At 35.3% G+C, this 25,494-nt stretch overlaps 1 protein-coding gene across 2 annotated transcripts in view; it reads right to left on the bottom strand.

Annotated features, from left to right (window-relative positions):
- The window catches only part of LOC149802633 (2-oxoglutarate dehydrogenase complex component E1-like), a 120,719-nt gene that overhangs the window by 13,389 nt on the left and 81,836 nt on the right, over nucleotides 1-25,494 (bottom strand). For both annotated transcript variants that reach the window (XM_089951956.1, XM_089951957.1), the window contains exons 11-17: nucleotides 23,253-23,405; nucleotides 19,439-19,661; nucleotides 18,867-19,017; nucleotides 15,769-15,896; nucleotides 13,822-14,000; nucleotides 6,122-6,193; nucleotides 1,381-1,506 (exon numbers count right to left, since the gene is read on the bottom strand). In XM_089951956.1, coding sequence (XP_089808082.1) covers nucleotides 1,381-1,506; nucleotides 6,122-6,193; nucleotides 13,822-14,000; nucleotides 15,769-15,896; nucleotides 18,867-19,017; nucleotides 19,439-19,661; nucleotides 23,253-23,405 — 1,032 coding nt within the window. The remainder of the gene's footprint in view (nucleotides 1-1,380; nucleotides 1,507-6,121; nucleotides 6,194-13,821; nucleotides 14,001-15,768; nucleotides 15,897-18,866; nucleotides 19,018-19,438; nucleotides 19,662-23,252; nucleotides 23,406-25,494) is intronic.

The raw sequence follows: 25,494 nt of genomic DNA, 5'->3' as shown, positions 1-25,494 counted from the left end.
GGCAGCTATTAGTACCATTTTTGTAAGTCTTTGGTATGAATCAGCTGGGGATCAAACCCACGACCTCCTGCTTCTGAGACGACGCTCTAACCACTAGGCCAACAGAGTGTTTTTTTTTTTTGGTTTGTAAAACTAAGTCTGTACTGTGATAAATATGAACTGCCCCTAAATGATATAATTAGTTTCTGTTGTTCTGAGTTTGATACCATTTCTCAGGGCATGATAGGCTATACATGGAAGTCCGTATAACTGGCAGAGGAAGAAAACGGGGGAAAACCCCAGTAAAAAATACCAACCGATAGGAAGCTTCAGTTTCTACAAACTCATGACAAGTTTTAATGAACTGGGTGATGTCATGTTGCTTAATATTTTTGAATAAAGTATTGATAACATGAAATGATTAAAGCCCATCTAGTCAAAAAAAATTACAAAAAACTTGTCCATGTACATGATTTAGATTATAACAAGGTACACACAGCTGACTGGAGAAAGTTCTAATATTGATTTCATAACGTAAAGATTGTCTTTGATAACAGAATGCATCACTGAAATTATATACAGCTATTCATATTATCTTACCTCTGGAAATGTGAAAGATAATCAACATTTTCATTCAAATATACTTGTAGTGATCTAAACACTTCAACTCCAAATATGGCAAGATTTTCTTAAATATGTACATGTGCCAACTCAGTCAGGCTGCTTCAGGAATTGAATCATGGAACACCATTATTTTTAATGATACTCTAGGTAGAAAGACCAAATCAACAACATTCAAAATGTGGCCACCAAACAGAAATCTGACACTGAATAAAAACGAGATGAGAAAAACGAATGTTGGAGAAGTTCAGCGCTTTGTCACAAATACACCACAACCCAATTTAGTTTGATGGATAGGAAAATGAAGAAAATAACCTATGTATATGCGTAACACTTCTATAACGCTAGTTATTCCACTCAATTGAGAATGTTAATCATCTGCATCAAGTCCTTGAGTATATTACACAGGAATCAAGAGTTGAGGAGATTGTCAGCTGTTTTTATTGCTGCCTACTGACAACACCTTCATTTAATCCATGTGATAATATGGTAATCAAAAAGGTTTCCCAATATGATGGTTATCTATTCAAACAATTCTTTTCGAGTACAGGTAAACACTGCCTAGTTTACAATCCAACTATTTATTTTGTTACCTTGAGAAAAAAAACACAGATATTGAGATTAATTACAGTATGCATGCAGGACAGTTTTGTTTCATAGGTGATGAATATTCATAAAATTAAATCCAACAAAAAAATGGTATACTGATTGGGTGTAAAACTGTCACACCACAAAATTCTCTATTTACTCCCTGAACATTTTTTATTGTACAGTACTTACCGGTTTTCTGAAAGGAAGAGCAATCTGTCGACGCAACACATGGAAAACATTGGCAGGCGTTGAACAGTTGCAGACAAACCAGTTAGCCTCATGCATCTGTTGAATTTCAAAGTTAGGTCCATCCGGCTTTAAAAAAATTGTAAAATCAATTTAGCATCAAGAAATTATGGCTTGATTAGTAATGGTTTGGAACAGATGTAAGTTCTCATCATTTCTATTTCTGCTATATTATTTCCCTGCACACAGAAACCACATATAACTCTACAAGTGACTCCTCTTGATGGTCCCTTAGGCTGTAATTTAATTTGCATAAGTATTTTAACCCCACCACTTTTAAAAAAGAATTAAAGATATGGTACCACAGCTCTGTGCATTCATCTGTATGTTACTATATCTCCCCCTAAACAACTAGGCATACTTTAACACAAGTCTGAGGTTACTTTGTTCCTGTGGTAGCAACTGCAAATGGGGTGTTGTCCCCCTCCCCAAAAGGTCAAAAGTACAAAGGTTGCAATTACTGTGGCATTTTATAAATATTTTCTGACTAAACTTCAAAATCCTAACAGAAGGTGCATCCTATAAGTAATGGACTTTGCATTATGATGCCGGTCACTGTCTCAGGGTACAGATGAGTAGAGGTGGAGGTGGTAGTGGTTTCTGAATATGCAGTACAAGCAGAAGGCGATGATGAGCCCTTGCAGTTGCTCTAGTTCATCTGAATTCCTATTCTTTTGAGAAAAGAAGAGCTAAGGTACTGCATTTTTAATTACAGTCATAGAAATTATAAATGACTCTTAATAATATGACAGATGATAATATCCAAAAAGTGAAAATGAGGTGGAGAAAAGTAATCATTCAAAGCTGTTTACAAACTGCTGCAAAACCTTGTGGGGTTAAAATTTTGTGGCTTGGAAAAAAACTATGTTCATTAAAATTCAAAGATATGCCAAATAGGGAGCAGCTTTTGATTGCCATCAAATAGGTTACATCTTTGCTGCATCCTTAAATTAACTGCACATAAGTGCCATGAGGGGCTACGAGTGGCCGAGTGGTCTAAAGCGCTCTCCATTACGGATCACTGCCATCTCATCTCTGTCTGCATGGGTTCGAGTCTCGGATTCGGCTAATGTGGGTATGTCAGAAAACTTGCCAGTATCTTCTTGTGGATCGGTGGTTCTTTCCGGGGTTTTCCCGGGTTCTTCCTCTACCATTAATACTGGCCGCCATGTATAGCCTATCGTGTGCTGAAAAATGGCGTTAAACCCGACAACAACAACAACAACTGCCATGAAATCCACTTTGAGCATGCCTTTTGTTTCGCCATGTTAATACGGGGAGTGGATGGATATAGTAATGAAAATGCTAAATAACACCCAAGCAATCATTATGTCAAGCTACTGCCAAGATAGGCTTGAAACACTAATACACCATAATATAAAAAGTATTTTCACTGTAATTCATCTTGTGAAGAAGTGAATAGAAACAATTATTTTATCATATGACTACTGTTTTGGATAAATCTGTGTCCGCATGCCTGGGAGTACCAAATTTTGTCTTCAGCCTGCTTAATGGATCTAAACCTGTGGAACTACCTGCATATCAAATATATAACCTTAAGTCCAACAATGCAAGTCATCCACCCTTTTATTTAAGACTGGGACGGGTCAAAGTCTTGCTGCTTTAATAAGCAGTGCCATAATGCGTGTTCCCCAGTCAGTAGACAAGGAAGAAAAGGCAACACTTTCAAAAATATTTCACACAGTTGGCAGCCCATAGTGACAATGTTGCACAGCTTGTTAAAAACAAACAAAACTGAAAACAAGTTAATTACATAACCAATTTTTTTTAACTGGTGTTTTCGTCTTTTTGTTTTTTTGGAACTTTTTACCACCATACAATTTTATCCATCAACATATTTTTAATAGTGTGTTAAATGAAAATGCAGATCATTTGAAAAATGTGGACTGCAAGTTTCCATTTCGGTAGCCCACTGGACCACCACACCTGTAAGAACATGGCATGGCATTACAAATGTCATCTTAGCATCATGTAATGGGAAATACCCAACAACCGCAGCATCTGAACACATTTCAAAGTCATTTCACTACGCTTTCTGCAGTTTGATAAAATGAAAGCAAAAAATCCAACGCTAATTTTAAATGAATTTTATCAAATAAATCTTTAGTGAACAAAAGATTGAATATATTCAGCAAGTTTTAATTTGATGTGTGCCAAGATCTTCTAGGTATGACTGAGTTGGGTAAATAATGTAAGTAATAAAGCACCTGGTTTAGTGGTGGACTTGCTGACTTAAGAGCAGTAAGTTACTTTATTACTTTATAAATTGCTGCTGACCCCAGGGAGAAGGTCAAATAAAAACGGTTCTGAAACCACGTTACATCTGCAAAGTTGTAAGATCATTCCTGTTTATCAAAACAAACAGGTATATAACTGACACAGATGAAGAAACTTTAAAAATTGCTATAGTGGTATGAAATTCTAATCAGGTACCGTATATACTCAAACTACATAGATCCATATCTGCTGCTGAATAATGCAGATTAGGGTTTGTTCTTTCTAGGTGGACATGACTTTTGAGAATATATGGTGCATATAAACACGCCTACTGATTTTCATTTTTCTACTTGATGTAGTTTTTGACTATTCTTGCTAGTGGTGTTTTGAATTTTAAAAAAGTTTAAAAACTGAGGGGAAAAAAATTAAAATTATCGATAAAGGCTTGAAAATCTAATCAGGTCAACAATGTCTGAATACAAATAAGCTTAATAAATTTAATTTCTCTACGATGAAAGGTTCTGCTTATGTTTGCTAAAAGATTTTAGTTTTAAAAAAGCCACCAAAAGTTTAAAAGTGTGTACATATATATAAAACTGAAAAATTGCTATAATGATTTGAAAATCAAAGGCAATCTGCATATAAGTAAAAACATGCTTACCAAATTTCATTTGTCCACCATCCACAAGTCGTTTTCCTAATTCTTGCTAAAAGTGATTTTGTCCCCCCCCCCCCACTTCCAAGTTCTAATATATTTAAAATTGCTTCAGTATATGAATATATAAATTTATTCAGGTCTTTTACAATGGATTCAAATATACTAGTCAAATTCAGTTTGTCTGTATTTTGTGATCTTGGGGCCACCCCTCATACAAACTGGACACAATTCATTGGCTGGATGGTTCTTAACTCATTCGGCCCCAGAGTTTTATGTAGTTTTTGCCTGAAATGTGCGTAGGAAAGACATTTGGGGGGGCTATTTCTGAATACATCATAATACATCGGCTTTCAACAGATTTTCCATGAGACTAATGCCTAGTTGTATTAAAAACATCATTTTCCATTGGTTAATTTGCTTGCGCATGAGCAGAAGGGTAAAAGTTGGAGTTTTTTTTTTTTTTGCTTAATGGACCCATCATTTTCGTATGGAGATCACAATTTATTCCAAATGCCCACCTTATCCTAGTTTTTGCAAAGGTTCACCTGTCTGTGTGCAGTTAAGACCGGTATGCCTTAGATCCGAGGCCAAAAGGTCTAAAATCCAGACCCAAAATCGCATTCCGATCTCAAGCGAATTTTGGGTGGAAAAAAACCGGGTCCAAAAAATGAGGTTTTTCTCTCTGTATTTTGTAGTGCAACTAGAACTTCCAGATTATTTGATATCATTTTAGAGCTATATCTGTCTGCTTTTTTTAAATACCACCCACGTTGGTGTATCTTAAATGACCTTGATGCTGCAGAGCTTGGAAGTAGGGTACAGCCTCATCACGCCTACAGATGGGATCGGGGCTGAATCGGTTAATAGCACTTTAATTTTTTTGGGCTGTATCATGAAGAGGAAATGGAAAACAAGTATCTTTCCAGGCTGCTGATGGATGGACATGACCAAAGAAATATGTCCCCATTACCGGCAGTAGAAGCATAAAATAAACAACAACAAAACTAAAAGAGGCCAAAATGGACCCCACATCACTCATTTGTAATGTTCCAGCCAGATTTTAGAAAAAGCCAAATGGATCCCTTCATTTGAAAAAAGCAGGCCATCCTCATATTCAAATGGGAGACCATTTATAGAGTATATTTTACTAGCTATCTGCATGAAAATGCAAATAAATTACCACATATACTCACTTATAATACAAGTTCAACTTTGTCAGAAGTAATCAGTAGAACAAACAACACAGACCCTGATCTGTCGAAGCATGCTGATAAAGCAAATCTGGATCTTTGTTGTTAGCAGTCTGACTCGACCTATAAACGAATATACATGGTAACTTCTTTACTGGAAGATTCTTCTGTCCAACAATACTTAACAGTGCTGGAGAAATCAAAGAGCATGCCCGAATAAAAATTCTGTCCAAGTCTATCAAAATTGGCAGGGTCATTCAGGAGAAGTTGAAGTATGTTTTCAACATGGTTGATAGGGAAGCTATTGCTGCTTGGACTGCCACCTTGGATAATTTTTGATAAGGATAAAACATGTTATTAAAAAAATTCCTACCAGTCATTCTGGGCAAGAAGTCAAAAACAGAAATGTTATTTTGGTTGCAATGGATAACACATTATTGCTAAAGGATCCACACCAAACAAATGTTTGGTAGAACATGTCCTGTCTAACATTCCTATCAAGTTTGACTGAAATGGGCCCAACAGATTTGGAGAAGTTGAAATTAGCATTTCAATTACACAAACTCTGAAGTATCAGATAAAATTTAAAAACTCTTACTGGGAAATAGTCTGGATCATCACTGCTCAGCTGCAGAAACCTCTCAAGTCTTGCACTGGAGTGTTCAGGGCCCTGAAAGAAGAATTGGAACATTATTAAAAAGAAAAAGATAACGAAATTAAAGAACAGCATTTTAACTGGTTTGTTTTGACCAGTTAACTACTTGCTAATGTAATTTTTTTTAGCTGAAGCCAACAAAGTCACTCACCCACCAATTAAATATTCACAATCTCTGTCCCTGGTTTACATGCTCCATGGACTTAATTTTCTTTTTACCTGAATACTCTTGTGCAACCATGAATATAGTTGACTGCTCATTAAAATCAGAAACAGTAGCATCAAGAATATGCTGTTGGATATATATATATATATATATATATATATATATATATATATATATATATATATATATATATATATATATATATATATATATATATATATATATATATATATATATATATATATATTCTATCCCAATGCAATACTGAAAATTTGTTGATTCAGATTGTAAAATTATACCACATCAAAACAATTTTTTATATACTTTCATGTAAACAATATTGACAAAGCTTTATGAATTTGTGTATACAAACATATTATCAGGATAGTTAAGACAGAGAAGATCATGTGTACATGGTCAAGAAATCAGGTTGTCTGGTGAGAAACCTTGGTTCTTATTCTGAGTCACTGTGCCCTTTATCCTGGATCATATAACTCCCAAATCAAGAGACTTCTTCCTGCCCTAAGTTGCAAGTCATCTACAAAATTTAATCAAGGTATACACAGAAACCAAAATTGTAATAGACAGACAGATAATCATGGCTTCAATATAATATACTCTGTTGTATAACTAGTAGATAAGAATATTAGAATTTGGACTGCTTCTATTGCTGTCACTACCACAGCTGTGTAACTTCCTCCAAATATTTACAAGACCTTTGCCAACATTTTGTTTCTCAGCACAGCTGAACTGTGTCTGAGAACACTGCAAAACAGGTACATATTGTCAAGTGGGAGGTATTAATGACACAAGACCCAGCTGAAACTAATACTGAAATATCAAAATAAATTCATCTGACACATGTAAAATTTAAAATTCAATCTGAGTTTGTGAAGACTCTGACCTGCCAACCCTAAAGAGACGTTTTCAGTAAGGCAGTTATAGTTTTCATTAAGTTAGACCAATTTTCAGTATGGTGAAGAAAAAAAAAATAAGTACTGACCAATAAGTAGTTTTAACAACTTACAGTTAATTTCCATTTTTTTATAAAAACGTACACTATATAGTTATTATTATGACAGGTAGGTAGCACTTTTGCACTTTCTGTGACACATCTGGTCAAACTTCATTTTCAAGCTTTCTCTGGTATCAGTTCACACAGATGATCTGGATTTTAGTCGGGTTTTTTGCTACAAATAAGAACACTCCCTCATAGCCTGCACTGGAGTGTGGAACAATAAACACTACATTCATGATGCTGAATCAAAGTTTGTATTTCAACTGACCATTTGCATCCTTGAGTTTAATGACAAGATCCCATGACTTGTCAAATCTTCAATGGTTTAAGATCTCAATTAAGAGTTCAATTCATTCACTTGGTACTGCAAAAACTGCTTCCAAGTTATCTTTCTTATTTGTTTCCTTGGATTGCATACATGCAAATCTCTTTGGAAAATACATCATACTGCTGAAATCATTGATCATTCTTTATGACACATCAGTGGCTGGACTGTATTTGAGAAGCTCATTATTCTTGGGAAACTTTTTATCTATACAATCACTAACACTTATGTAATAGTGCCCCTTACATCTTTATAGAATTGACAACAATGTAATCACAAACACTTATGCAATAGTCCCCCTTACATCTTTATAGAATTGACAACAATGTAATCACAAACACTTATGCAATAGTCCCCCTTACATCTTTATAGAATTGACAACAATGTAATCACAAACACTTATGCAATAGTCCCCCTTACATCTTTATAGAATTGACAACAATGTAATCACAAACACTTATGTAATAGTCCCCCTTACATCTTTATAGAATTGACAACAATGTAATCACAAACACTTATGTAATAGTCCCCCTTACATCTTTATAGAATTGACAACAATGTAATCACAAACACTTATGCAATAGTCCCCCTTACATCTTTTATAGAATTGACAACAATGTAATCACAAACACTTATGCAATAGTCCCCCTTACATCTTTATAGAATTGACAACAATGTAATCACAAACACTTATGCAATAGTCCCCCTTACATCTTTATAGAATTGACAACAATGTAATCACAAACACTTATGCAATAGTCCCCCTTACATCTTTATAGAATTGACAACAATGTAATCACAAACACTTATGCAATAGTCCCCCTTACATCTTTATAGAATTGACAACAATGTAATCACAAACACTTATGCAATAGTCCCCCTTACATCTTTATAGAATTGACAACAATGTAATCACAAACACTTATGTAATAGTCCCCCTTACATCTTTATAGAATTGACAACAATGTAATCACTAACACTTATGTAATAGTCCCCCTTACATCTTTATAGAATTGACAACAATGTAATCACAAACACTTATGCAATAGTCCCCCTTACATCTTTATAGAATTGACAACAATGTAATCACAAACACTTATGCAATAGTCCCCCTTACATCTTTATAGAATTGACAACAATGTAATCACAAACACTTATGCAATAGTTCCCTTACATCTTTATAGAATTGACAACAATGTAATCACAAACACTTATGCAATAGTCCCCCTTACATCTTTATAGAATTGACAACAATGTAATCACAAACACTTATGCAATAGTCCCCCTTACATCTTTATAGAATTGACAACAATGTAATCACAAACACTTATGCAATAGTCCCCCTTACATCTTTTATAGAATTGACAACAATGTAATCACAAACACTTATGCAATAGTCCCCCTTACATCTTTATAGAATTGACAACAATGTAATCACAAACACTTATGTAATAGTCCCCCTTACATCTTTATAGAATTGACAACAATGTAATCACAAACACTTATGTAATAGTCCCCCTTACATCTTTATAGAATTGACAACAATGTAATCACAAACACTTATGCAATAGTCCCCTTTACATCTTTATAGAATTGACAACAATGTAATCACAAACACTTATGTAATAGTGCCCCTTACATCTTTATAGAATTGACAACAATGTAATCACAAACACTTATGCAATAGTCCCCCTTACATCTTTATAGAATTGACAACAATGTAATCACAAACACTTATGCAATAGTCCCCCTTACATCTTTATAGAATTGACAACAATGTAATCACAAACACTTATGCAATAGTCCCCCTTACATCTTTTATAGAATTGACAACAATGTAATCACAAACACTTATGTAATAGTCCCCCTTACATCTTTATAGAATTGACAACAATGTAATCACAAACACTTATGTAATAGTCCCCCTTACATCTTTATAGAATTCACAACAATGTAATCACAAACACTTATGCAATAGTCCCCCTTACATCTTTATAGAATTCACAACAATGTAATCACAAACACTTATGCAATAGTCCCCCTTACATCTTCATAGAATTGACAACAATGTAATCACAAACACTTATGTAATTGTCCCCTTTACATCTTTATAGAATTCACAGCTTTCATACAGCTTACTTTCAGCCATGTATTTTCTTGTTTCTGACTTTTTAGTTTCTTTCAGTCATGATACTCAGTGTAAGCAAGAGCCATGGCATGTGAAATTTCTGTAGCTTGATGAATTGGATCATTAATTGCTTGATTTATTCAAGCATGTTTTCTCTAAGTTTGAGATTCATTTGCTCTTCTTGTTGCAGGATTCATTGGTGTTTGTTAAATAATGGAATTGTCAAGTCTAGAAATAAGCAATAAAGCTTCACCATCCAAGACTGCAAAACCTTACTCACACTCATTAACTTTTCTTCACTCTAACCAATTCTTCTAAGGTATGTAAGTACAGATATTTAATTCAGGGGGAAACTAATGTGTATACTCCCTAATTAACACCACTTAATTGGTGAGTGTACACGTCTCACTGGACAGTTTGTCTGGTGAATTTTCATCCGACAATGACCTATTGCAGAAAAATGAAAATAAATTTACAGTAAGATAAAACTGAAAACTAATGATTTTGGAGGAAGCATGCTTGTGAGATTTTGACTGAGGCAACCAGGTTAATGCCTTATACAACTGGTGGCTTTTATACTGAATCAACTCTGCCACCAACCCCTCTTTTTTACATTCATTTTTGACAGCAAAGAGCTATTTGAATATTTTCCTGTCACAAGGTGGCTAAAAGAATAAGTATGTGCCTTATGTATGAATAAAGTTTACTAGTACTATAACAAATTAGCATACTTATCATCACCACTCAGCCATCATGATTTTTAGATATTTACCTCTGTAGCAGACATACATCAATAGGTAAGCCATGTCGTCTGTTCATTTGCAGCCCAAGTTATGCATTTGAACTCCAATGCTAGTCTAAGTGTGACAGCCATTTTCAAGCCTAACTCAAAGTAAATCTAAACCACATTACATATTTAGCTTCTGTGTGAATTTATAAATGCTAGGCTTATGATAATTAGGTTTATGCCTTCTACCTTAAAAGTTAGGGATGTGTCAAAATATGAAACTATCCAGTGAGACCACACCTTAGTCTCCCTCTGAATCAAGTGCCTGTGTATTTATGCCAGAAAGCTTATAACACTGTTATGAAATTAGAACATTACTAAATATAGATAATTTTAGTGCAGTACCCCATTCCTTGTCTTAGGGACATGTTTAGTCCTACAATATAAGATGTCCACCCTGATATTTATGCTGTCTAAAAACATAATATCAGGGTAGACCTCTTACACTGTAGGACTATAGTATACATACACTCTCCCGTTTATCTGTAACCCCTATCAATTTTAAAAACAAAGGGCATTAGTGATATAAAAAATGCACCAAATCTGGTCATTTCTTTCACTGATTTATATTTTCTGACCTGATTATGCCAGGTGGTTTCAAATACTGTCAACTTGCTGGCATTTCGAATCAAATGGAAGTTTCTTTACTTACACAATCACCATATTTGCATGGGTGAATCTGTTTTCAAGTAGTTCACTCTTTAATAATCTCAACAATTCCATACATTTTGGAGTGTACATCTCTTTGAACACATGTATACAAGAGTTCTTTTTCATATGTTCAATTTGTTTTAGAAATAAAGCTAAGCATTAAAAATATTAGATGCCCACAACAGTTTTTATTGAAATGGACTGTTCCAGAAAACAGAAAAAGGCACTGTGCATTCTGTCTGTTTACATCGACAGCTTCCATTTGCTTTGAACCGCCAATAAGTCAAAAATGTTGGTGACCCTTTGGTAACAGGTTAGAAATTATAAATGAATGAATGAAAGGATTAGGTTTTGTGCATTTTTTTATACTACTGATGCTTTTTATTTCTAAAATTCTTTTGGGGAGTACAAGCAAATGAGAGGGTGTGCCAAAAATATAGCACACGTGATTTTGTGGTCTGTTCAGTATTATGCAGATATAGGTACATTATATATACATATCTGACTCAACACTATGGAAAATTAACAGAGGGTTTAGAAAATAAGCTTCATCTCAGCAATTTGTTCACTACATCAACTCCAACCCCAACCCCCCACACCTATGACGAATAGTTGAGACCCCCTCCAAATAATTAAAACCTCTCCAGGACAAAATATCAGTAGTAACATGTATTGTGTTATGGATGTGAAACTTCTGTGATTACACTGAGCAATTTTGCCATAAGTCTACATTTGACTTTTATAAGGCTAGTTGTTAGCTCATTCTCTCCTGAGGTAAAGTTACTGTCACTAAGAAATGAATTCATGTGGTGGTGATCATATTCATAATATGAATGGATAATACAAGAAAGCCACCTCTACTGCTGTGGCATGCTGTAGTTTTGGAAAGGTTTTTATACTGGATATTCTTAGCATACATTAAGTCCTAGGTGTACTGTGTTCATAATTGGTTTTGTTTTGTGATAGTCATCATTATTAGTTTGGTTAATTATACACGAGTTATAGTGTCCATGTAGATTTCTGTTACTGCCAACAAGTCATGTTTTAGGGTTATGTCAAAACAGTTTCAACATTTGCTGATATTCTAAAATATTGACTATTACTGGATTAAGAAAAACACAAAAATGCATTTTAAAACCATTATTTTTTCTCTTAAATTTAATTTACAAGCTGATAATATACTGTTATATATTTATATACCCATAGTTTCCACCCCAAAATTACACAAGTGAAACATGCAGTTGTAGTCACAATAGCAACCAATATTTCATGCCCTATTTTGAAAAAAAAAAGAGGTATGGATCCTTTGTTATAAAAGATGTGCTACGCAGTAAACTTAGACTACTCTGGTGGCCTAGTGGTTAGAGCGTCCACCTTCGGTGCAGGAGGTTGTGGGTTCAAACCATGGCTGAGTCATACAAAAAACATAAAAATGGTACTAACAGCTGCCTCGCTAGATGCTCAGCATTGAGGGGTTAGTGTTAGGAGCAGTCTGCCTGGTGTCAGGATAATGTGACTGGGTGGGACCTCATGCTACATGTCTGTGGCATGATGCCCCACTGCTAGACATCACTATAAACTGTCACACTGCAGACATCTTAGTGATATGACAGGAAAATTGTTTGGTACGACTCGGCCGGGGTTCAAACCCATGACTTTCTGCATCCAGGGTGGATTGCTCCAACCACTATACCACTGAAGCGGTCAACCAGGCATAGATTAATATTAGTATATACTAGCAGTTTTCTTTCACATGCTTATTCAGAAATAACCTCCATCCATGGTTACCCTGGCAACTGGTCATGATAAACACTGAGCTTGAAACTTCAGAGAACTTCATAGTGGGGCAAATAATTAGAATTGTAATGCCATCAGTACTCCTGAAAAATTCTCGCAAAGAGGTCAAGGGCAAACATCTGGCAAATCACTTGCACCATGTAAAAATCTACTTGCCACAAAGTATTTTATTATACTACTGCAATATATCCAAAGGCCTACAGGGCACATAGCTTCCTAAGGAAGAAGGGTATGTGCAAGATTTGGGCAGGAATCTTTTTTTTTTTAATACTGGTCACCTATTATAATATTTGGGTATGATGAAAATTAGAATTTTCTTAAAACTGCACAAAAAAAGCATTTTCTTTTCTTACTATGCAGAAACTCTTCAGCCTGTGTTAGAAAACTTTACCTGAACAGCCATAATTCAACTTGTTTGGATTGTTCAACAATTGCTTTTTCTACCCTTGTTATGATTGTTGTTGTTGTGGGGTTTAACACCATTTTTCAGCACGATAGGCTATACATGGCGGCCAGTATTAATGGTGGAGGAAGAACCCGGAAAACCCTGGAAAGAACCACTGACACACGAGAAGCTACTGGCAAGCTTTCTCACATGCCCACATTGGCTGAATCTTAGACTCGAACCGCCGCAGACAGAGGTGAGATGGCAGTGATCCGTTAACGAAGAGCACTTTAGACCACTCGGCCACTCAGGGCCCCCCCCTTGTTATGAAAAGAAATGTCAGATTTCTGACCTTATTTAATGAGAGCACAAAAAATTGTTCTTACCATGCCTTCATAACCATGGGGTAAGAAAAGGGTTATGCCACTCTGTCGGACCCACTTGGTCTGACCACTGCAGATGAACTGGTCAATTATACACTGAGCTGTATTGCTGAAGTCCCCAAACTGAGCCTCCCAGATCACAAGAGCATTGGGATTGGTCAAGGAGAAGCCAAGGTCAAAACCTGTCAGAAAACAAAGTTTGATTTCTATAATAATAATGTTGATGATAATACATAATAACAGGGATATAATTTTTATCAAGTTACAAAAATTATGCAGCCTATATAATCAAACCCTCCAATTTTCTGGACCCCATATTTTCAAATCTTGCAATAATTTTAAATAGTTGAAAAAAGGTACAAAAAATATTTTTAAGCCAATGAAAAAAATCAAGTCTGAATAAAAAAAATAATGAAGTTGGATTGTAAACGCAACAATGTTCTATCTGTGCTCATAAACTGATGATTGTGTAGCCAACTGTCTGGCCACGAAACAGCTACGATTAGCTAGATTATCATATGGATTAAATAAAGGTGTTGCCAATAGGCAGCAATAAAAAAAAACTGCTGACATGCTCTACAGCAGATGATCAGGTAGATACCTAAACAAAAGCCAAAGCCTGATAAAGACAAACTTTAATGTTTAGACAGTTGGCAAAATTAATAACTGAATCACTTTGAGAACTGTAAAATCAATGGTCATCAGTATCAAATCAAGCAAACATGTAACTGCATGCTACATTTACTTTCAATGCTTGCGAGTGTACAAAGAAGACAAAGTAGCCATCCAAATCAATTCCGATTTTTGTTAAAGCCAATTAACTTGTATGACATAAAATTTAAATATGTAAATAAGCTAAAAGCATTTTTCCTTTTCCAGTAAATGAAACTGGACTTACATCTCTGAAGAGGGGGGCCCTGAGTGGCCGAGTGGTCTAAAGCGCTCTCCGTTACGGATCACTGCCATCTCACCTGTCTGCGTGGGTTCAAGTCTCGGATTCGGCTAATGTGGGTATGTGAGAAAGCTTGCCAGTAGCTTCTCGTGGTTCTTTCCGGGGTTTTCCCGGGTTCTTCCTCCACCATTAGTACTGGCCACCATGTACAGCCTATCGTGTGCTGAAAAATGGCGTTAAACCCTACAACAACAATCTCTGAAGTTGTCAACTTCTCTTGACATGTGATTTTCAGAAATTCTTGTAGTCGCAGATTTTATTCAATGGCATTATTTCCCCAAGATAACCTCATTTTGGAAATTGTTGGTTTTGTCTTCATACCTATAATCAGTGTAAAATAAATGGCAGTCTGCAATTTAATTCCCCATCCAAATGAAGTAATTTGGCTCAACTGCATATTAAGGGCAATCACTGACATATCTGGAGCTCTAGTGCCAAGATATCTGCAAGCATTTTTTAAGGAAAATGTGGATTATCGTTCAGATTTACAGTGGTAAGATCATATAAATTGACATATTATTTTGGTATTAAAACTGGGTCATATATGTATACAAAATTTCTAGCCTGACTTATCACTAATAGCTGCGTATGTACATGATGAATAGATTTTTTTTATAGTCTTCTTTACAAACAAAACGAAAATCAAACACTAAAAAAAATAAACTAGAATTATTTATTTTGTAAAAGAAAATAATGGAGCATTAACATAAAAGTGTTTTTTATTGGTAGGCAAGGATAATATGCAACCTACTTTACTGATTCCAACCAGCAGTGAACTTGCTGGGCACATTGATACACAATTGTGACAATAAAAGTAGTACCTTTCTGGGTTAAATATGCAGGATACTTTTCATTAGCAAACAAAATATCTTGACTTACAGAAAAGTAGTATTTTTTTGTGATAAATTTAAATATTTAGTATAGGAATTGCAATGCAAGACAAATATGATCCAGGTAATGCACATTAAAGGTACCCCCCAATTGTTTGCAAGCCTTACCTAGTACACCATACTCCGAGAGTGAGCTGTTACACACGGTATAGGGGGCCTGACCTGGCAACAGGTGGTTCAGTGGGATATATGTCCGCTTATCCACTTCCTGGTCATGCAATACATGGTGCCGATGGCTAAAGAAAAACATTATACATATCTTGGGTAAAACATCAACAACATTCGGTGAAATAGTAGACAACATGAAATATTTTTATAAAGTGAACAGATGTGTCAATGAAGAATTGTGAATGCATTGTTTTCTGTAGGCTAACAATTTTTTTTGTGTGTGGTTATGAACCATAAAGTTAAGCAAGAGTTCACTGAAAAGACTGAAAATAATTTCCGTGAATTCAAGATAAGATCGTTTCTTATTTTTAACTGTACTGAACCATTACTTAAATTCCTGAACCAGATTTTCAAGATGGCTACTGTGGTGGTCATAACGGACAACACGTCAGTACCATTTTTACTCCAGACCAAACTATGTCATAAGAAGTCTTTTAGTGAAAACCCCATACTGATATGATCATCCATTCAGGAAGAGTAGCAATAACAAGATTTTCAATATGTTCATTGTGTCAGCCATAATGGATGTCTAAGTGCAAAAAGTATCATTCAGAACCTAGTACACCATGGGAAGAATGTGTCACTGGAACCCTCAGGAGGAACAGTGATAACAAACTTATGATAACAAATAGCTGGATGATAGACGATTTGATAGGTCTCCTGGTCCATGACCAGTACAGCTAAAAGCTCCTATCAATATGGCCTTCTATTCAGAAGGAGTAGTGATAGCAAGATTTTCAAGCCAGCTGTTGTGGCTGCAATAGTAGATACAAGAATGGCATCATTTTCATTCTGGATGAACTACACACCATAGTAACTGCTGAAACCCCCAATGTATGTTTTTCCACTGAAGAGGAGTAGCACTAAGATTTTGAGGATACCCCCTGTGGTATCATTTTGTATGTCGTATCAGCATATTTTTTTTATTAAGACCAACAAGACAGTTTAATTAGTTTTTTGATAAAAACCCCATGCTGATAGTTCAGCCACAAGAAGATTTTCAAGATGCCTGCCACACTGGATATCTGATTGGCACTATGTTCATTCTGGACCAACTAGACATCATAAAAGTCTTTTGGGTAAAACCCCATATGGATATGACCATCAATCGAAGCAAAGTACTTACAAGATTTACAAAAGTTGACCATACTGGGGTTGAGTGTGTGATTGGATTTTTAATGTAGTTTTAACAATTGTTCAGTCATATCACTACAATGTCTGCAGTGTGACAGTTTATAGTGATGTCCAGGATGGGGGCCATTATGCCACAGACCTGTAGCATAATGTCCCACCCAGTCACATTTACCTGACAACAGGTCAACCAGTCCTAATACTAACCTCTTAAAGCTGAGTGCATAGCAAGGCAGATATTAGTACCATTTTTAACGTTTTTGGCATGACTTGGCCGGGGTTCGAACCCATGACCTCTCGCATCCAAGGTGGTTGCTCAAACCACCAGGCCACCGGAGTGGTCAATACCAGAGGAGAGATCAATGCCATTTTCACTGAAGACCAACTAGATACCACAACAAGTCTTCTGGTCCAAACTCTATGTCAGACCTGCCAACCCTAACAAGACCTCAGTTCAGTTTCAGGACATGACTTTAAAATAATGAGTTCATGTTCTGAAGTTTGGCTGTGAAGTGTTCATTCAACATATTTTGACAAGTATGATAAATACGCTGATTTTATACAAAATTTGAAATCAGTATATGGAATCTTCTATTTGTGAGCAGGTGACTGCAGGGAAGCTTTGGCTGAATTATCTGCCCTTTCATGATAATTTATACTAAGTAACTAGGCAGCCAACAATATATGACACTTTTCCGACAAGGAATCAGCAAGTCACTTTTCTATACTATCTGGGATTAAAAGGCTCTCAGATGGGAAGATGGACAAAATTGATAAAACCAAAAATATATAAATTCAGTTTTTAACAATTATCATAAAAATTATAAACAAATTCATCAACATCTAAGAAAATTATTCAGAAAAAGCATTCAATTTGATTGGTTAATGAAAACTACATGATTCATAGTTCAAAATGAGTATCAGGCCATTAAACTCTCACCCTGTGTTTAAAAGTCCTCTCTGACACATGTAAGGTTAACTCTCAAGATTACTTGCTGATGAGTTTTAATGACCTTGACCTATGTTCAAGGTATGTGGTCTTGACGAAAATTTAATATGCAGAAACTATTCTTTTTCAACTTATCATGGCTGTGACCTCTGATCTTTAGACCTAGAATAATGAAATAACTAGGGTTATTCTAAGTCCCAAATGCAAGCCATCCAAGATTGTAAATGAAGATAGAGAACTCAAGTTATTATGCAGAAACTGTTTTTTTTGTCTTTCATTAAAAGTGACTTCGATCTTTGACCTTTTGATACATAAATCAACAGGGTTCTTCCTTAACAGGAAGTAGTGGTAGTTCATTGGATGAAGCACTGAATTTGTCATCAAAAGGCCATGGCTTCAATACCCACAAAGACTAGCACAGGTTACCAGTTGCAGTGTGACCTTTGGAAAGGCACTTAGCTCCCATTTCCTCAACAAAATATAGCCAATAATGTGTACCATTAAATGAAACGAAAACAAAACAACAAAAATCTTCCTTAATCCAAATACAAGCCATCCAAACAGAAGACAGGTCTAATTATTGCATGGAAATGAAATTGACAACAGACAAACTGACAGACATCTAGGCATAAATACATCATGGCAGTTGAATAAATACACAAAAAAATAATGTTTGTGACTTTTAAATGTATTTTGTTTTCACTATGTTGTACTTGAGAGGTTTCAACTTTTTAAATAAAACTATGTCATTTGCACAAGAAGTGCTCACAGCTCAAACTAAGTGTTCTTGATAGTACACGTGTCAGCACTACATGGACCCACAAGTAGAACAATAGAGAACCCTGATAAAACAAGTGGCCTTCAATCTGAGTCCACATACTCTGGCATGAACAAGATCTGGGTGCATTAATGGGCAATACCAAGCAAAATAGTAAAACAAAACTTGTCAACCACCAACCTGAAGGTTCCTCGCTCTACATCTTGTCCACTCAATCGAACATGGATTCCTTCTTGCAAAAGGGATCCAAAAGCAAAGCACTCTGCAAGGGCCCAGTCAGCCATCCTGTTTTCTACCATCTCTGCTCTGGCTTTTAGGATTCTTTTCAGACCTGTTATATAAATAAAAAAGCAATCACAACTATTTTCAGAAATTCAAGTATACAAGCTTCTTAATAAAACGGGCTTTTAACTCGTGTACATTTTAAAAAAATTCCGATGAAAACTATCAGTTCATTTTTTTGCCCTTACAGAAAAAAGAATGACATTTAAACCTACATGTTAATATTTTAACGAAAGTTCAATTGCAATAACTTGTATTCCTTTTTTTTTTTTGGAAAATGGTGAAAATCAGTCCTGACATGCATCCTCTTAATGTAACACTTCATACCAAATTCGGTTTTAATCCAAGATTCTTCTCTGAGCAGAATTTATGATGAATGAGACATGATGAAATATCAGATGATGAGACAGAGAGAAATAAGCAAACACTACATATGCCATACATCAGTCATGTGTGGGCATAAATTTTACCTCCATGAACTTTAAAGTTTCCCTCTGGTGGTGTACTGACTTTATCTCCAATTGAACGCAAGGTCTCCTCATTTATCCCAGTGGTTGGCATCTTCATTGGGTCACGACCTTCAAAGAATCCAGTCCAGGGAGAGTCAAGCCAATCAGAATTTCTGACAGCAGTTTCCTTCTTGGCAAGGATATATGCTTCCTCACAGACCTTGTCATACTTGCTGATCTCCTCCTGTCAATGAAATCACAAAAGAATTGAGTACTGTATCGACTCATTTATAAGTCCAGTCAAACTGCAAACTGCACTGACCCAGATCTGCCAACACATACTGTGCTGGCGAGGTATCAGTAAAATAAATAACACAGATACAGATCTGCAGGACCATTATGTTTAATATGGCAGATCAGAATCTTTGTTATTCGCAGTGTGACTTGAAAACAAGTACATACTGTTCACATTCTTCTAGTGATAAATCATACTCTGTAAAACTGCCAATATTACAGAATCCGGATGTTTCACTTTTTGCACCTGTATACCTTTCTATGCAAAATGCCAAATTATGAATCGAAAGTACTGAAAGCACTATCAAAAGGATTGTTCAACTTATACTAATTTAAACAAGACAAGATGAAATATCACAACTCCTGAGATACAGCTATTTGTGGTCCTTTTTATAGTAGAAAAATGTATCTACTTGCTTGCAAGTCCAATTGCAAACTGCCTAGACCCAGATCTGCTGGTGCAAATGCACCAGCGGATCTGCATCTGTGCAGTTTGAATAAGTAGGATAAATAACATAGACCGTGATCTGAAGGTACATTAGAGATACAGCTATTCATGGTCCTTTGTAATATCAGAACAAGGAGGCTCAAAATAATATTCTGTATCTTCTTTTCTTTATATATCACAAGAGAATTGATGTTAACATATGAAACATTATCTGCAGAATTATTCTCACATTCTTTCACGTATTACTATCAGTGGAATATATAAGGGAGAATACTAAAGTAATACTTTTGTGAAGGACCATAAAGTTTTACTTCTTTTATTATGTATTACATGTATTCAAATGAGAATATGATAGATTTAGATCAGTTCCCACATACTACATCAGCAGAGCAGGGTGTGTGCTGTTTGTTCTGAGTGTATGCATGTGAGTGTGATTTGGACTTTTAATGTAGCTTTAACAATTTTTCAGTCATATCACTACGATGTCTCCAGTGTGGCAGTTTATAGTGATCTCTAGCACTGGAGCATCATGCCGCAGACATGTAGCATGATGTCCCACCCAGTCACATTATCCCGACACCAGGCCAACCAGTCCTAACAATAACCTCTTAATGCTGAGTGTCAAGCGAGGCAGCTGTTAGTATCATTTTTATAAGTCTTTGGTATGACTCAGCCAGGGATCGAACCCACAACTTCCCGCATCCAAGGCAGATGCTCTAGCCACTAGGCCACCAGAGTGGTCATACTGTTTGTTCTAGTTATGTTTATGCAACAGTAGTTCTAGGTCTATAGAGTCTGAAATAGGTGTGTCTAATACACCAGCAAATATGATACCAAATTCAACATAATACACTATGAGTTTAAGAAATCATTATTTGGGTAAATTCTGCAAAATTAATCACAATAAACACACACTGATAGTATCATAAATGTCTCATTCTCATGTTTGTACATATTAGAAGAGTTTTCTTCCTATGACAATGTTGGTAGGTCTTATCTTTGGAATATATTGTCTCTCTTTCAATATGTACATGATGAATAATGCATACACAGGATTTATGTTTGGCATGATCAAATCCACAAAGTGGTAAAGAGAAACCAAGAATGCACAATACACCTCTCCCTCGATAACTCGCACACAACGAGGTCCACAAACAGACCGTACTATAAGCGAGGCGCGACTTGCCGAGGGACCTCCAAAAATTGAACAAAAATCACTTTGACATCGAGAAAACTGTGGGGTGGGGGACCAGCGTTAGGGAACTTGGCTATTTAATGACTGAATCCTCATTTTACAATCACATCGATAATAATTTTTAATAATGCGCTTTTTCTAATGAAGTTGTTCATTATTCTGTTTAAATAACATTTTTTTCCAAAATATCCAACATATGAATGATCGTTCCAACTGGTTTGAACAACTATCATGTGTATGCGAAAAATCTGTGTATTACGTCACTGCTTTTTGTTTTCTTGATGAGTCTGGTTCCTGTAGTGGTGTATAATAGTATCTTGTCAAATCGGAGGTCCATAATTTGGGAACTAGACTAACTGTTGATATATCACCAAAGAAGATTCATTTTTTTCAAAAACACAGGACATTTATTTCGTGACACATCTACGTCGAAACTCAATTTTTTACTGTTCAAGTAGTACAATGTTAATGTCGTGATTTCAGTGGAAGCAATAATGAAATTTCTTATCATCCCTGAGGATATCTCTAAACGCCAGTTCAAGAATTCTCTGAACCTCGCTTGCCCATAATGGTCCGTATCTGTGAAATCAAGCTCGATATTTTAAGAAGTATTCATTTCGCTTGGCTGCCTTGTTATCTTTGATCACAGTTATGAAAGAGTTGGTTAATTTAAGGTAGTTTCTGTTACATACACAATATCGTTTATTACAGTGTTCGACTTATCAAATGAAGCGAGTTCACCTGACATACAACCGAAGCCGCTAGATTTTAAGTTAGTCCGATTTTTGTGCCTTTTAACTTTTCTTTTATTCCACCTCTTTTTTTTAATTCAAAAGACATAATTAACGTGATAATACAAAGGAGGCCAGCTTTTAATTCAGTGCAACAATACAACAAATACTTCCACAATTCAGTTATCAAAACACGGTCGGCACTTAATTAGGTTCTCAGAGAAACGCTCGCGGACATAGCTGTTATGGTAGATTGACGCATTTTACGTTTAATTACAAGAGGACACATTGCATTTATGACGATTACACTTAAAAGGAACTAAAAGATGGAACTAGAACACAAATTTCAATTGATAAAAAAATCAATTTGTATTTATTTATTAAAGTACTGCCTCCACTTGGCAAAAGTGACATTTTCATTGATAGACAATTTCCTTACATATCGTTAATTGCGGTGTATTAGGAATGTCGTTTGGAAAGACAATGTAAAAAATTGTATGAGCTATTTTTAAATTTGATATTTCATAGTGTTGATTAAAATTTCCAGGTCCTATCTACTGTTTTCACCAATAAAACGAGTGATACATCAAAGTTTCTGTTACCAATTTTGATCGTGATTTTCTTCAAGTTCAACAAATAGGGATCAATTTTTTGGGTATTTTCAGGTTAAAAAAATGGGTTCCACGCCTGACACAGCGTTATAAGCAGGTTCACGAGTTATCAAGGCACGAGTTATCGAGGGAGTGGTGTAGTAATTTCTGCAAATTCAATATATTTTATACAGCAGCCACTCCTTAAACTTTCAATTAAGACATAGGCACTTAGCAAAGGAATTTGTGGGTATTAAGTCAAATATTGTAAATATTTCCATTTCTCTCCATTTGTCTGGATCATTCAGTGAATCTAAGAATTCTGAATCAATCTCAAACAACTGTATAAACTTGCTTATACGTAAAGTCAAACTGCAAACAACAAAGATCCTGATCTGCTGTAGCATAATATGCCTGCAGATCAGGGTCTGTGTTGTTTGTTCTACGGATTACTCCAAACAAACTACAAAGACCCAGATTTGCTGGAACATTATGCGATGGCTGATATGGGTCTGTGCAGTCTGCTGTCGGACTTGTCTTGTGAGTATATACAGCACTAATGATTGATAAAACTGACCTCGTACTCCTGCTGCTTCACAACTCCAGCACTTATGAGTTTATTGGCATACTGGTCCAAAACTGTGGGCTGTTTGCTGATCTTTTTGTACATCAGTGGCTGGGTAAACATGGGCTCATCAATTTCATTGTGGCCGAATCTTCTGTAACACACCTACAAAGGAATAAGAAACAGTAATGATTTGTTAATAAAAAATAGTTTTTCAATGATTTTAGCACATTTCTTATGTTGCTAGGAAACTAAAATTCAGTAAATATCAATCACAAAGATGAAAACTACAAAATGGGTGTAAAGTATTACAGCGATTTCTTCAGGCTTTTCAGTGAGATGGATTTTTCTTAAGGAAGATTTTGCATTTTTGAGTGGGGGTGGAAGCATTTTTTAATACAAGAACAATATCTATGAATGAATAAATTACAGTATGTTTAAACAGACATGCTTGCATTAAATAGGTTTAACTGTATAAAAATAAAATTTACATTATTTTCCATTATCAGCACCATGACTGAGATTGTGTAATGACAATGACACAACACTGTATGCATCTGAACAGCATTTAACAGTAAAGTCATTATCATCAAATACAAAAACTTCAAATGTACAACCTTGCAAAGATCTGTTGGTAAAATGTTTTCAATAACTACTTGAATAAACTCAACATTTCCTGACATCATGTTTTCAAAATGTGTAAAGACTTAAAACACTTTACCAATATTCCAACAAGCCAATGAAACATATAAAAATTCAAGTTGGAATGTAAATTAAGGAACGTTTTTCCTGTACTAAAATCCTATTGACTGAGTAACCAATCTTCTGGCAGTGAAAATGCTTTGATTATCCTAATTATCAAGTGAATTAACTGAAGGTATTATCAACTGACAACAATTAAAAAAGCCTACACACTCCACAATTCATGATCATGCAGTTCTTTAAATAAAGCTCATTAAATGTAATTATAGAGAATAAAAACAACAATCTTTCAGCTTAAGATAGTTGGTGCAGTTAACAAATCATTTTGACAACTGTAAAATCAATGGTCATCAGTATTACATTGAACCAACATGTAATTCTGTTTATTTTATTTGTACAGATGGAGAGCACATAAAGATGGACAATAAAGTTGTGTACATAAATTCCTATCCTCATTAGAATTGATTAGATTGTGTGATAAGAAATTTTTGGGAGATGCCTGTTATAATTTTCCCTTTTCCAGTTAAGTAAACTGGATTTTTATCTATCTGTCATAATGAGGTAAATATCTCCCAACATGTGAATTTCATGTGTTCGTGCAGTCTTTGTTTTATTGAATAGGACATATCCCTGATAGCCTTACTTAGGACATAGTCTGGTCTTCATACCTATAATAGCAGCACAAATAATGGTATTCTGCAATTAAATTCCTGAAAGAGTCTAAGTGAATTGGCTTGTTTGCATATTTAGAAAAATTGCCACAACTTGAGTTGTAGTATCAATATCACATTTTGAAGGAAAATATGGATTATCTTTCACATTTTAGAGGTAAGATGATAGTACATGTAAATAATGAACAGACTTTCACAGTTCTACCAACAAAAACACCAGAAATCAACCTGAATTTTTTATTTGTACAAGAAACACTGAAACATTATCATGAAAACATTCTTTATCGCCAAACATGGATATAATGCAATCAAGTTTACCAATACAAGTTGTGACTAGCAGTGAACTTGCTCAGTGCAATAATTATAGGTTACTGCATTTGTATGGGAAAATATGAACGAGTTTTGGGCTGGAATACTGCATGCACTTGTAAGTGCAGTATATCCTTCCGACAAAATGAGTTCATATTTTCCCATACAAATGCAGTAACCTTTTTATTATATGCTCATCTTTTTAATCTGCCTAAGGTTTAATTATATAAACAAAATACACTACAAGAAACAACGTAAATGAATGAATGCCGTATTCCAAACTAAATACACAAGCGCAGATTTGTCATTACACAATGACATCATTATTAATGCGCACATAACTCTGCCCAGATAAATTTGAACTTAGTCGCACGCTCGACATAACTTTCGAAAGAAAATGGCGTGTCTAGTTAAAATTGAAATTTGCAGTCATATTGTGAATGAATGCGCATTGCAACAACTTTTCCATTTGATGTGGAATGAATATATTTTGGTATTTTGTTTTGGTTCGATGAAAGTTTGTGATTTTGGACTGGATTCATTTATGCAAATTATACATGAAATACATCGAA

The sequence above is a fragment of the Sinohyriopsis cumingii genome, chromosome 3 (assembly GCF_028554795.1).
Source record: "Sinohyriopsis cumingii isolate HCF-2022 chromosome 3, ASM2855479v2, whole genome shotgun sequence".
NCBI classification, from domain to species: Eukaryota; Metazoa; Mollusca; class Bivalvia; order Unionida; family Unionidae; genus Sinohyriopsis; species Sinohyriopsis cumingii.
The sequence above is the reverse complement of the archived record's forward strand: the minus strand, read 5'-3'. Positions and strand labels throughout refer to the sequence as shown.